The sequence below is a fragment of the Pseudorasbora parva genome, chromosome 15 (assembly GCF_024679245.1).
Source record: "Pseudorasbora parva isolate DD20220531a chromosome 15, ASM2467924v1, whole genome shotgun sequence".
NCBI lineage: Eukaryota > Metazoa > Chordata > Actinopteri > Cypriniformes > Gobionidae > Pseudorasbora > Pseudorasbora parva.
In genome coordinates, this window is record NC_090186.1 from 6792139 (window position 1) to 6806751 (window position 14613).

At 37.3% G+C, this 14613-nt stretch overlaps 1 protein-coding gene and 1 long non-coding RNA gene across 3 annotated transcripts; one reads left to right on the forward strand and one right to left on the reverse strand.

The window, feature by feature from the left end:
- Positions 1–223: 223 nt before the first annotated feature.
- ftr55 (finTRIM family, member 55) lies at positions 224–2048 on the reverse strand. Its single transcript, XM_067418458.1, has 4 exons — positions 1790–2048; positions 720–950; positions 474–606; positions 224–300 (listed from the first exon to the last, which is right to left on the reverse strand). The coding sequence occupies exons 1-4, from the start codon at positions 1868–1870 to the stop codon at positions 245–247; spliced, it is 501 nt and encodes a 166-aa protein (XP_067274559.1). The 5' UTR covers positions 1871–2048; the 3' UTR covers positions 224–244.
- A 10587-nt stretch (positions 2049–12635) lies between these two features.
- On the forward strand, positions 12636–14518 carry LOC137041790 (uncharacterized). Of its 2 annotated transcripts, XR_010898150.1 has the most exons (4): positions 12636–12757; positions 12945–13009; positions 13091–13229; positions 14276–14518. It is a non-coding gene; the product is annotated as an uncharacterized lncRNA (long non-coding RNA). The 2 variants fall into 2 exon arrangements; XR_010898149.1 differs by lacking the exon at positions 14276–14518 and having other exon boundaries at positions 13091–13859.
- The last annotated feature ends 95 nt before the right edge of the window (positions 14519–14613 follow it).

Consider the following 14613-nt stretch of genomic DNA (forward strand, 5'->3'; position numbering starts at 1 on the left):
GTTCTGCCCGAGTCCGTCTGATTCCCTCCATCGGCTGTGGAGGTGAAGAGTCAAGACTACAACTCCCATGATCCCACGCTCATCCACGCCGCCATCAAGATACGCCTTGGTTTTTAATAAGTGACCTCTAGTGGCGAAACTTACATACTGTGCCTTTAATACTATTTTGTAAACTCAAATAGAGTACATTTACATTTTAAATACTAATCTTTTGAATTAATACACTAGTCATAAGGTGTTAACTTTACTTACACTGTTTAAAGTGATTTCTGGATATTGGTAAAATCTGAATTCTTGCCACTATGGAATAAAGATCAAGTTTAATACTGAATGCATGCTGTGCATGTAGTGCAAAATAAAAATAAATATAACATCTGTTCATTTACAAGTTATTTAGAATAAAAAGTAAGAAGAAAAAACTTGTGAGAGTGAGAATTTTTTCAAAAGATTTGATACATGATGAATTCTCTTACCAACAGAGATGATTTTACTGATCGCCTCCTGACAAGAATGTTCAAAATGTTGTTTTAGATCAGAGAGAGATTTCCTCAATCCATCAAACATATCCACGGATGACTCCTCGGATTCAGAGGAAGCAGACAGATTCTGGAAAGTTCATACTGATTTAGACTATGTTGCTACATTTACAATTTGCATTATAGATTTCCATGCATGTATGTTTGCACTGGACCAGAGAAGATGCCTCTCAACGGTTTTACCTTGAAATGAAAATGTTCCGCTGTGTGTGGATGTTGATCCAGCTCTGCGTCTCTCCTCTCAAGATCAGCGATCTCCTGCTCCAGCTGCTTCACGAGTCCTTCCGCTCGACTCACTTCAGACATCTCCTGATCTTTGATCAGCTCTGTCACCTCATGCTGTCTTTTCTTGATAGCGAGGATCATGTCAGTGAAGATCTTCTCATTGTTCTCCACTGCTGTCTGAACAGAGTCCTGAGTGAGGAGACAGAGAGACAGCTTTAGTTTTGAGTCTGCTCCTCGCAAAATGATCATGTCTTCAAATGATAGCTGCTTTAGCGTCATCATTCATTGCTATATCATGCTATATAAAGGGTGAATTTTCATTTTTGACACCTTTATTTCTCCCAACAAAACAGTGAATATTGTTATTTATTACCTTAAATATTGTTACAATTTAAAAACAAATGTTCTCTATTTTAATATATATTTAAAATGTCATTTATTAATTTATTTTCAGCATCATTACGCCACTCACAGTTGGTGTATTCGGCAGTGGACAGGGGTCAGCATGGGCACCCTGACTGGTCAGCGGCTATGCTACTCCATACTCAACAAACTGTGATGCTCTGTGTATTCTGACACCTTTCTATCAGAACCAGCATTAACTTCTAGAGCAGTTTGAGCTCCAGTAGCTCAGACCATAGGGGCCAGCCTTCGCTCCCCACGTGCATCAATGAGCCTTGGCCGCCCATGACCCTGTGGCCGGTTCTCCACTGTTTCTTCCTTCGAGCACTTTTGATAGATACTGACCACTGCAGACCGGGAACAGCCCACAAGAGCTGCAGTTTTGGAGATGCTCTGACCCAGTCGTCTAGCCATCACAATTTGGTCCTTGTCAAACTCGTTCAAATCCTTACGCTCTATTTAATTTGATGTGAACTTGTGAAATAAAGTTTAATTATAATATTTATATCAGTTAGTCTCAAGTAATATGTCAGTAAATGTTTATTTCATAGTATACTACAAATCCATTAACATACTTATATGTTTGTATGAACTATCCCTTTAAATGAATGCAACCCATCTCTAACCTTCAGTGTGTTCACAGCCGCGTTCAGCTCCTCTATCGTTTTCTGTTTCTCCTGGACTTTGTGCTTGGTTGTGCTCTGCATCTTCTGAATGTGATTCTGTGGAAGAAAACACACACACAAATATTCCTTTATGACTTCAGGGACAGGGTGAACATTAATTGATACTGCGTTCTCAAAGGATGTTGTAAATGAAAAGGGAAACTTCAGTTTGTATTGCAGGTTTACTGTTTGAGGTTTCCTAGCTACAGTAACCAGAGTCCTGAGGTAAGGGACAAAACAGTTTCCACTTTCTTTTTAATATTAAGAATGTTTATATTTGTTCTTAAGTAAATAAGACAAAATATAATGTAGTTCAGTTGATGTTTTAACATTTTAACAATAAATTGAGAAAAATAAATATTTATTTAAAAATGAACAAAAACATTCATCTGACAGTATTAATACTGATTTAAAAATGGTTGACAAAACAACGAATTACGAAAATTAATTTAATACTGTTAAATTCAACAATTCTTCCAGTGGTTTGCTTTTGTCTTTTTAGCAGTACAGTGTATCTCATTTTGGTCTCCAGTAGCTCACTAGAAAAATGCAAGAAGCTTATGTTATGGTTTAGTTTTACGGTTTAGTGTTATGGTAAACATTATAATGTAGCCGCAACAGAAATGTATTAAATTCTGTGTGAATCCAAAGGGCCCGTAGGCTGGACATGTTTACTCTCTGTGAAGTCCATTACATAACTATTGCTGTGATGTGATGTGATTGACAGGTTGCCCTGCCCTGGGACCAGTAAACACATCCTCAGAGAAGCAAAGAGATGCAATGAGGAAGCACTCAATTTCAATACCATTGTTTTCTACATATGGATAAAGGTTAGGCACTTGGGTAAGGTTAAGGTAACGGGCCAGGGATTGCATTATATTAATAAATGTCCTTACAAAGACAGCCTTAGACCGTGCGTGGTTGGATGGTAAAGATGTTATTTCTGCAAGTCATGTAAATCAGGCCAAATAACATTAGAATAATTTCCTATATGCAAAATATATATTATATCATATAACTCCTAGAGTTGACGCAAAATGAGGACACAGCTTTGATATGCATTTTTTAATGGAAAATATAATTCAAGATTTACTTTTTGCATTGTTTGAAATTTTGCAGGTCTCTGCACTTCAATTCAAATGTATATATTTGAATTTTTTGTGATTTTTAACACTTTATAACACTAACTCATGCTTGAAGACAGGTTTAATTAGATGGATATTCCAAAAATAATACTAAATAAATCATTTATAAATAAAAGCAATAAATGCCTGGAGCAGTGAGCAAACATATTTCCTTTAGATGTAACTTTTTTTGTATTTTTATTAGTGCTGTCAAATTGATTAAATGCGATTAATTACATACAAACAATAAAAGTTTCTGTTTACACACACACACACACACACACACGCACGCACACACGCACGCACGCACGCACACACACACACACACACACACACACTTTTATTGTGGATGCGATTAATCGCAATTAATTGATTTGACAGCACTCTTTTTTATACATTTCTTTATTTTTAACATAAAGTAGGACATGTGGACACATGACAAGTGCAAATACATTTCTGGTCTGTGCGACAGTAGAATTCATTGCGTTTTTTGTGTTGGGTGCAGATGTTTTCCTGCGGGTCTGAGGAGGCGTCGATGAGCTTGTGTTTCTTCAGAGAGGGCACTGTGGTGTGAGGTATTAGGTGAGTCTCACAGAAAGAAGCCACACATGTTGGACAAGTCTTGACGGCTCTGTGTTTTCTTCTAGTGCAATCATCACACCGTACGTCTCCAGGTCCAGGATAACTTGGATCCAGAGGAAGGGTTGAAGAAGATCGTTCCAGTTTTTTCACTCTGCCCAACACTTCATTGACCTTGACGGACCGGAGCATCTCTCCACACTGAGGACAGCAGCGGGATCCCTTTTGGCTGTCCTGCTTCCGTGTGTCATGAACGCACGCTGAACAGAAGCTCTGTCCACAGTTACAAGTCATCACTGGATTTTTCAGTAGATCTTGACAGATTGGACAGCTGGAGTGGTCATTTCCTGATGTCCTAATACTGGCATTTGCCATGTCAATGTGAAAGTCAAGTGTGTCAATGAGAAACTGGGCTCTCTGACAGTAAGCAATGCTTATTTTAGCATATTGAAATATGACAAACATCTTTGTTCCCAGCAATGAAAACTTCTTCATTCCATCTGCATACATTCGCTTCTGAGAATTATGTCACGATTAAATGACACACACACTTAGGCCTAGTGCAATCTTTCTTCCTTTCCAGATGAACACCACATGCCACCTTCTTCTTTTCTCAAAGTGGTTAGTTATTTATACAGCTCGTGCACTAGCTGTATAAACAATATTGTAAGTTATTGGATTCATCAGTTACACACTGAACAATCCAGATTTTTAGTGGACTCAGCTACCCAGAATGCGAAAGTCACAAGTTTCCCACATTTGGGTTTGTTTAATGCAGGGTTCCTTACATTGTTCCCTGGTTGTTTCCCGGAGGGCCAATGTCCTGCACAGTTCCCAATCAAACACACCAGAGTAAAGCTAAATAAAAATTATATATATATATATATATATATATATATATATATATATATATATATATATATATATATATATATATATGCTCTTCAAGATCACTAGAAAATCCCAGGTATGTGTGTTTGAGCTAAACCTGGTGGCAGAAAACGTCAGTTCTGCCATAGCAATCTGTGGAAGACACGGAATAAAAGACTAAACTAAGTTTATATCTCACAATTCTTTGAAGGATAAACAGAATTGTAAGATATACTCATTATTATGTGTCTTTTTTCCTCAGAATTGCGAGTTTATAGCAATACTTACTCTTTTCCCCTTCAGAATTATGATATAAACGTATAAACAATTGCACGAGTTCTAAAGTTAGAACTGGGAGATATAAACACGGAAGAAAACGAGTCAAGAATTGTGAGAAAAATGTTATAGGCTATGTTTAAAGGTTTAAATATTATTTCATGCTGTAACTGCTTTATGTTGATCCCCTATGAACTGCATATGCAAATATTATGTAGACTTACAGTTTACATCAAATTCATGCTTAAATTGTAGACTAATCATTGCAGGTTTCATCAGTCCAATCTGTGACTTGCAACAAAAATGTCTCCGTTTAGCTAGGTTATCTGCAAAGACAGAATTTAAAAAAATTAAGACCCAATTTTTTTGCATCTGAAATAAAGCACAACAAAAAAAATTCTGTCCTATTGGCCCTGTCCCAAAAGGCGTACATCATGTGCACTCTCTGTCTTGTGGACTTACAATGGCCTCTGTGTGCGCATGTCAGTTAAGTCCACGAGTCCCATTTGTCATCTTAGGTCTCAGAAGGGTGCTCATGAGCGCCCCCTTTGAGGTCAATATGCGCCCTCGACGCACACTTTTGCAGAACCTGCACTGGAGCAGATTATGCAGCTGACTTCTTCCTGGCAGTCAAAGCGGCATTATGTTATGAAAGTGTGGACTCAGAGGAAGACCGTGAGGGTTTAGGGTGCCATTTGGGCCACTATGCACGCGCAGCTGCAAGTAACATAACTGAAGTCTGCTCCAAATGAGTCTAAAGTTCTGTTTCTGTCACGGTCGGGAACACACAAAGGAAATGGTGCGAGGACTCAAGTGCAGAAATTAATGATTTATTTATAAAACAAAATAAACACAAAACCCACAACGGGGAAAAACACGATCATAAACCATAAACCAAAGACTCAAACATACCAAAAGGAATCACTGGGAACCGGGAGACATAGACATAACAACGATCTGACCAAGATTGACAAACACCAGGAGCTTAAAAAAGGGAACAAATGAGGCAGGGACCGAGGGAACACAGGTGGGAGAAATCAAACACTAATTAAAGCTGCGAGCAGCGATGACGGGCCCAAGCCGGGGGCACCGCCACCCCGGTGGCATCAGCTTAACTGTGCACAGAAGGCCAATAGGCATTTAATATGGGAAAAAATAAATAAAGGGACTATGTCAAAGTCATTTGAATTCACCTCATTAACTGCAGCAACTGGTGCTGCTATGACCAGGAACCACAACACTCACATCTCTGAGATCAATTACATTTTATTCATTAATTTTATGTCAGATGATGTCAAATGTCAATTTCAAATGAGTGCAGAATACTGTCCAAATGCTGAAGTTGTATTATCCTTACACTTCTCTTAAAAATAAATTAAGCCAAATCACAGAGACCGCAACAATGATTTTAATATCAGTGTCAGGTAAGAGTAATATGCGTGCATATAATTTATGGAACTTTATTATAAACATCCACTTTTATAAGATCATGTGAAATTATTATTTTTTATCCATTTAAATTCTATCAATAAATAATTAGTTTAAAGAGGTGTCATACGTGATCTTTGCAAACACAGCACATGACCTTCTTTAAAGCCCATGTTATAGAAAACAATTAAAAGTATTAGGATATCACTTTTAATTATGTGCAAATGTATTTTTTGCAGCTCAAATTTTGTAAGTTCAGAAGACCAGTATTTAATTAAAGATATAATATATGTTTTAGTTTTTTACTTATTTTTCACAATAAAGTGATAGATATTTGTGATAGCCTATATGAAATTGTTAAATTATTAAAAAACAAGAGACAAGGTGACACACACAGAGTGAGAGAGACCCCCTCCAGACACACACACACACACACACACACACACACACACACACACACACACACACAGATCCTGGGGGGGGGGGGTAACTAATTATATAAAACAATATTCTCAATGCCCTACAAATAAACTGGTTTTATACATTTATTTTTTTATTCAAACCCAGAATATGTTTAATCCTTTAATGCAGGCAAAAGCACAACATTGAGAGGTAATTTAGACAGAAGAGTGGCTCACACACACACACACACACACTGTAGAAATCAGTGACACGTGTCCCCATGAGTCTGTGTGCATTCAGGTTGAAGTCCCCACCAGGCTAGAAAAAATAACACACACACACACACGCACACACACACACACACACACACACACACACACACACACACACACACGCACAGTAGTAATGCTGAAGTATGCTGCAGGCAACCCTTATAAGCTCAGCCCATCCACCCCCCCCCCCTCCCCCCTCCCCCTCCCAACACACACACACACACACACACACTCACACTCATGTCTGGTTCACTATCTTTTTGGGGACTCGGCATAGACATAATGGTTTTTATGCTGTACAAACCATATATTCTGTCCTCCTACACTGCCCCTACCCATAAACCTACCCATCACACAACTTTCTGCATTTTCAAAGTAACTCATTCTGTCTGATTTATAAGCTTTTCTACCCATTGGGAAGTCCCCATGAGTCTGTGTGCATTCAGGTTTAAGTCCCCACCAGGCTAGAAAATCATTCACACACACACACACACAGAGGCAAGGTTTTTTGCTTGAAAACTTATACAATATTGCCCTCTACTGGTCATTTAAGTGAGAGCATAAGTGTTGAAAAAAAAAAAAAACACCCAGTGTGATATAGAGAATAACCAGCAGGTGGGAGTATAGCCTTATTTATGAACCAGGCACGTGTGTGCTTCTTTTGTCTTTTTTAGGCTTATGCTAAGGGAAAACCGTTTGAGATATCCAATAACCGTTCGCATTTTAGCATCTTCTGTATATTTACTTCATGTTGTCCGAGTTTGGAGGAGATTGAATGAATCGCTTTTGATGAGAAGGTAAAAACTCAGAGCTCGCTTTTCACTTTTTCTCATTTTCAAACCAGATTATCTGACTTCCTGTTGGTCAGAGCTAATGACTGTAAATTAGAAAGTTGTCCAGCTCGAAAATTACAATATATATACCGAGTTTGGTGACTGTAGATAAAACTAACCCCCCGCTTTGGACAAAAGATGGCGCTACTGAGCCCCTCTACCACGCCCGTTTCTGAATCTTTGCTTGCATCTTCTGGACAGCATGTCTGATGTGTGTGTTGAGTTTCATGCAATTTCAAGCATGATAAGTGTCTCAAAAACACATAAAAAGATTATTAGACTTTGACACGTTGCCATGACAACAGTATTTCAAGAACCAGGAATCCATTCAAAAGTCTATATCTGCCATGTTTTGACATTATACTGATGAAGTTTGAAGTAAATCGGGTGAAAATAAGATGGGGATTTAAAGCAATTTTGAAAGTGACACACTTCCTGCTGCCAGTTGGTGGCGCTATAACTTTGACTCACAAAAGTCATATCCATGTGATCGGCCTCTTACAACAAACACACAGCTGAAGTTTCATCAAAATCTATTAATGTATGCAGAAGTTATAATACACTTCCTGTTTCCTTTTTCTCGCCATAAATTCGTCTCTTCGCCACGGCCAAACCGTTTGAGATATCAAAAAGTTGCTCGCAATTTGGCATCCTCAGTGTCTTGACTTCATGCTGACTGAGTTTGGTCCTGATCGGGTGAATCGTCTAGGAGGAGTATCGCAAATTCCACAGCATGCGTTTTCCGAACAACCCATAATAGCTCACTTCCTGTTTGGCTGACGCATAACTTAGAGCACGAAAGTTGTTTGGCCCGATGAGCTCTATATGTGTACCGAGTTTCATACATGTACGTGCAAGTGTGTTTGATTTATAGACCACGTTTTCAGAGCCCACTTTAGGGGGCGCTGTCGAGCCCCCCTGCCACGCCCGGGTCCCAGCCTCAGCCCGGCCCTGATGGCCGCGCATTCTGATGCCTGTGCAAAGTTTCAAGAGTTTTCGAGCATGGGAAGGGCCCCAAAAATGCCCAAATAGTCGCGTAAAAAAATAATAAATAATAATAACAAAAAAAAAAAAAAAAAAAAAAAATAATCCTTAGAAGAACAATAGGGCTCTGCGCCCTTTCAGGGCTTGGGCCCTAATTAGATAACAAGGAGGGAGGGATCAGACAATGACAGAAGCACAAAGGGCCATACTGACAAAACCCACATGTGCACACAAGACATGACAGGCATGTGACAGTTTCTTGTTTTTATGGTAAAACCTATAAAATTCACTATACAGTGACCACATTACCACACTTAGGTCTATTGTTAAAGGTTCAGTTTGTTAGCCTAGAAATCTAGACGCACCCTAGCGGCAGCAAATCTAATCTGCCCGCGAGTGTTGTCTAGCAACTCTCAATACACTTCTGAGCTGTAATCACCTAACTCTTGCCGGCCCAATCACATCTTGTATAGAGTCGGTGGGCGGGGCCATAATGACGACGGCCGAGTTGCGCTTGCGTGCTTCTAGTAAATACAGAAACTGGCGAACGGCGGTCTTTCGAATCAGCTTTGACCGCGACTCTGGAAGACTTGGAGTTAAGATTTTCTCTGAGAAAAGAACAAAGAACGGCACTGAAGTCATTCTTAAAAAGGGAAGATGTGTTCAGAGTTTAGCTGACCGGATACGGCGAATGTTTATTCTATCAACTAGCTCTGCTTCACCTTCGTTGCTCTGGTTGGTGTAGCGCTATCCTATCGCGTGCAGAGGGAGTTTGAAAGACAACCGTTTATCCGCCCCTCGGATTGAGCTGTCAATGGTGAGTTTCCAGACCAAACATCTTGATATAGTATTTATGAGGATCTATTGACAGAAATGCAATATAATATATAACTGTTTTCAGTGGTGTATAAAGACCTTACATGAACAATTATGTTTTCATTACCTTAAAATGAGCCATTTCTATCTACATACACCATGGGTCCTCTTACAGTGAAGTCTGCATTTTGCACCATCATGTTTCTGACAAACTTCTCTACAGAGCACTAGTCACTCTCTGCTCTCTATTTTTGCTGTGTGTTGTTGAAGTACTAATGAACCATCAGAAGGAATCTATTTCTATGTATAGAAACATCAAGTTAATGGAAACCAGGGGCAGATTTTTTTTTTCAAAAAGTCATATTTGAAATTCTGATAAAACATCAGAAAGCCTATACGTGTGATTTTTGTTTTAAAGTTCAAAGACTCTTTCTATATCTGTATGCTGTTAAGGTGGCTGGTATGGTGGTTTGTAGATCAAATGGGGGGAAAAAATACACATACAGTTTTTGCTGTTGCACGGTGTACATGAATTATGAATTATTAAAATGAAAAGGTGTTTTTAATTTACATTGAAAAAAAGCTTGCAGAGAATACAGTTTTGTAAGAATCATCCTTAAACGTATTCCTGAACTTGTTAAAACAATTATCTTTATATAAAAAAAATTAAGCCTTTTTAAGGTTTGTTTCTTGTTAAACACAGTTTACCCGCCACTGGTTTTGAACATATAGTTCTGAATCCCATACTGATTTTTAACATAAGTATTTTTAGTACATAGGAACATAGTGATATACTTGAAGTGCAAAAATAATACAACTAAGCAAGTGTTCACTTAAAGAAAATGTACTTACATCTACTGAACTAGTTCACTGAGAGTACACTTCAAAGTGCACTTTTTAAACAAACAAAATAGTAAACTAGTTTAAGTTCACTTATAGTACAGATGGAGTACAAATGAGAAATGTGCACTTGTTGTTCATAGCAATAATGGTAATATTGCATTGCATTGCAAAACGGTATAGTGCAGCTTTGTGTTGGCATGTGTGTGATTGATATGAATAGATGTGTTTTAAGGAAGCATCCGAGTGTTTTTGTTTGTGTGTGTGTGAGAGCATCTGTGCTTGCGTGTGGAAAATGACTGCACAAATATAAGAATATATAAAGATGTGTGATATGCAACAGCTACTGATCATGCGTTCTTCTGTTTTATTATGCATTTTGCTTCATTCAGGTTTTTTACACAGCAAAACAACTTTTTATAGGATATGAAACAGGAAGTTGGGTTTCTGAAAAGTAAGTGTTAACAGGAACTAAAGCGTTAAATAGAGTTGTGCCATTCGTGAGTGAGAACCAGTCATGAGGGACCATTTATATCTTTTCTTCTTTATGATTCATTTTAGTACTGGTAAGTTAAGATATTTATTTTTATTTAGGAGCAACTGGTGAGAGATTAGAGTGGAGTGGTTGTAGTTCAGTTTAAAAAAATTAAACATAATCAGTCATCTTTTAAGAGAATTGTATTTTGTAGTTTTTCTAAGGTACTGTAGGTCTGTGTCTGTTCACACCTGCAGAGCGTCGAGTTAATCTGTCACCTGAAGAAACAATCAATCTGAAATGATCTTTGAGTTTGCACAGGATGAAATTAAAGTTTGGTTGTTTTATAAATCAGGAAGGCAGCGTTTTTTCTTTCTTTTTTTAAAATAGTAAAGTAGTGCATGCAGAAACAAAATGTTGTATACAAAGGGAAAAAAAGCTTAAACTTATGAGATTTGAGCAACTTTGTCTTTGTTAGTAATTTACATTGCATTAAAATACAAGTTTCTGATAATGATCAAGTGTTTGATATTAAAATGTCATACATCCAGTACAATGTAAATTATGTATGGATGTATGGCATTTTGATATCAAAATTAATATCCACGTTCATTGAGATCTAATAAACACAAAGTTCTCCTCAATGACAGAAACCTGAAGACTGTTCTCAGCTTTTCCTGATTATTATATATTCCAGTAAAGTCATTTGTTATCATCTGTCTTGTTCTCAGGCTGTATTCTTTCAGATGAGGGTCAGGTGACAGAAATAACAGCGTATACCGGTGCTTCAGTGCTGCTGCCCTGCTCCTGTGCTGACCCTCGGTCTACAGCCGACACATTCACCTGGCGGTTTCTCCGCGGAGACCGATGGACTGAAGTATTTGAGGATGAGAAGTACCGCGGCAGACGTGAGCTGTTTAATGAAGGTTCTCCAAGAAATCTGTCTCTGCTCATTTCTGGCCTCAGAACGGAAGATCAGGGGGACTATACGTGTACGACTAAACAATACACAACCATTCGGTTAACAGTTAAGGGTAAGTGAATGCTTCTTTTTATTAACAAAATTATCATTCAGAGAATAAAAAAAAATAGTGAACCATTGACAGACTTTAAATGTATCATCCATTGACCTTTGAGTTTCACTGGTGTGTACTCCAATGCGGGTTATTCAAGGCTTTTAATATTTTGAAATATTCCTTTAGGCTGTAATTTGGCTCAGAACAGAGAGTCGCTGACTGTGACTGGATATTCAGGCGAGTCTGTGGTTCTGCCCTGCTCCTGCTCTGAACTACTGGCTAAACCTGAACAGATACGATGGTTGTATTATCTAGAGAACGATTATAAGGAAATTTACCCAAAAGAAGAGATTGAGCGCTACAAGAACAAAGTCAAACTGTTAAATCAGACAACTCCAGGAAATCTCTCTCTACACATATCAGCTCTGACCGTATTACATGGAGGAGTCTATATCTGTTCTGTCTCATCTGAACAATACTCCAGCTACACACTTCACGTTAAAGGTAGATTTGTTCTGTGTTGATGCCGTTATTTGATCATCATTAATTTTGATTATGAAGAATTTAAACATTTAAAATGATGAAATGCTGTTTGTATTGTTATATCATCATTGAGTTATTCTCCTCTGAACAGAGAAACCACACATCCAGACAGACGGTTTATCAACACATCAACCTTCACACCAAACACGAAAACTTACAGATCAACCTTCACACCAAACACGAGAGCCTGCATCGTTTCCACCACCTCCACACACACATCAGTGTAAGTCATTTGCTTGGTTTAATTGTGCTTTACATTAACTATTACAATAATGTGGTCTCATTATCTCATGTTTGTATTTCATCATTTTGATGAGCTTCCATATTTTATGAGCTCATATTGTGGGGGGAAAAAAAGTAAGTATTTGTCCTGTCATTTCTGTTTTTCCACAGATGTTTTCATTATGTTGGGTGTGATTCTCTCAGTACTGTTACCGGCATTACTGGCATTAATCTACTGGAGATGCAGAGGTACATGAACACACAATCACAAGTTCTGTACAGATATCCTCGTAAATTGTGCTATATTCACAATAAAATATAATTTTGTACAAAACCAACTACTGAAAAGCTACAACATATTTTCATATTTAGACTGATGTCTCTGATGTTTAAAATTGACATTAAAACATTCTAGCTGAGACGTTTTATGTTGTAGGAGGCAGAAATGTGAAAAAGAAGACCAGTGATGATGAAGAACTCAACAGAAAACAAGACGATCAGGTCAGCACAAACTCTCTGTTGCTCAATAGTTAAAACATGTAATCCTGTCAGTAATCGTCCCATCTGTTCATCTCTCTCCAGGATGACGTGATGTATTCTACTGTAGTCCATGTTAAAACCGCATCTACACCAGATCACACACAGAGTAACCCAGCAGAGGACACGGAGTACGCACCAATCAAAGTCAAGCGCTAAATGTCAAAGAATAGTCAAATTATTGGTGAGTATTTTAGAGAGATCAAAACAACCGTGAACATTTAATTATTGAGGGGTTTTGTGTAACCTCAGTTGGAGAAGGAAACAGATTTAGTAATTGACATGTTTAAGGTTTATATTTCCCATGAAATGATTTTTGATCTCATAATAAACAATTCATTCACACTTTAATTGTTATTTATATTACACTTCATTGTAATTTCTGCAGACAACAGCAGACAGGAAACACATTCACTATTAACTAGTTTCTTATTATCATGCATATTACTAGGATATTGGATGTTTATTACTCATAAGCACATATTAATGATTTCATCTGCATGATCATATTCTTCATCCCTAAACCCAACGCCATACCTACCTAAACATAACCACTACAGCAACTACCTTACTATCAGTAAACAGTAATTAGGAGTTTGAGCCAAAATTCCTGATAAAAATATTCTGTGGATGATACTGCTATTAAATGGTGTACATGATATATATTGAATTATTTACTTAGACATTTCTAAATAAAGCATAAACTTTAAAAGCATGGTTTAATTCTGTTATTTTTAGTTAAAAGTTGTTAATATTACTTAACTTAGTTGTGAAATTAGTTCAATAGTAAGTAGATTTTACTTTATAACAACAGGTTATTACAAAGCAGCAGTAAAAGTTGTGTTAGTGCAAACTGTTACAAGGATTTTATCAAGTAAATCCTACAAATACATTTTTTCAGTGTAGTTAATATTGAACGTGTTCACTAAAGTCTCGGCATGATAGTATTTTTACAAAAAAAAAAAAAAAAATTATATTGGTTTTGAGCCAGCTATTAATATAGTGTGTATCAGTACACTGTTATAAAAAAATAACAAATAAACAAAAAAACAAAAAAAATACAGTTTAGAAAACTGAAACGTTTAAGGCAACCAGCTGCAGATTTTTTGTTGTTGTTGTTTTCTCACCTTAGGGTCAATTAGTTGTACAAACTATTGTGTGTATAAATAGTTGAATAAACTTTAACAGATGAATTTGTCATTCAAAACATAAGTTGGATTTTTTTTATAGTGTAGGAAATGCTCCAAACATTGGTCTGGCCATTAACTGTAATAATCCGGTGAGATTTTTGTGAGTCTGACACCAGTCGTCATGATCTGATCTCACCATCATCGAGTCTTTCTGAGATTACACGAAGAAACAGAAAACTAAAGACAAACGAAATCCAGAAGAACTGAGGCAACGTCTCCACAGCGCTTGAAGAAACCTTCCTGCAAATCTACAGTACTGGGAAAAGTTTTAGGCACTTGTAGAAAAATCTGTAAAGTAAGAATGCTTTTTTTTAAAGTATGTTTTAAATAGATCTTATTTATCAATTAACTTCCATTAACTAAATCAAATCAATATTT

What these genes read in the sequence shown, in the direction of transcription:
- ftr55 (XM_067418458.1), bottom strand. Translation starts at nt 1,870, where the DNA reads ATGCAGAGCACAACCAAGCACAAAGTCCAGGAGAAACAGAAAACGATA. An exon ending in CGGCTGTGAACACACTGAAG is followed by an intron (nt 951 to 1,789) that starts GTTAGAGATGGG and finishes CTCCTCACTCAG; the next exon opens with GACTCTGTTCAGACAGCAGT. An exon ending in CGGAACATTTTCATTTCAAG is followed by an intron (nt 607 to 719) that starts GTAAAACCGTTG and finishes TGAACTTTCCAG; the next exon opens with AATCTGTCTGCTTCCTCTGA.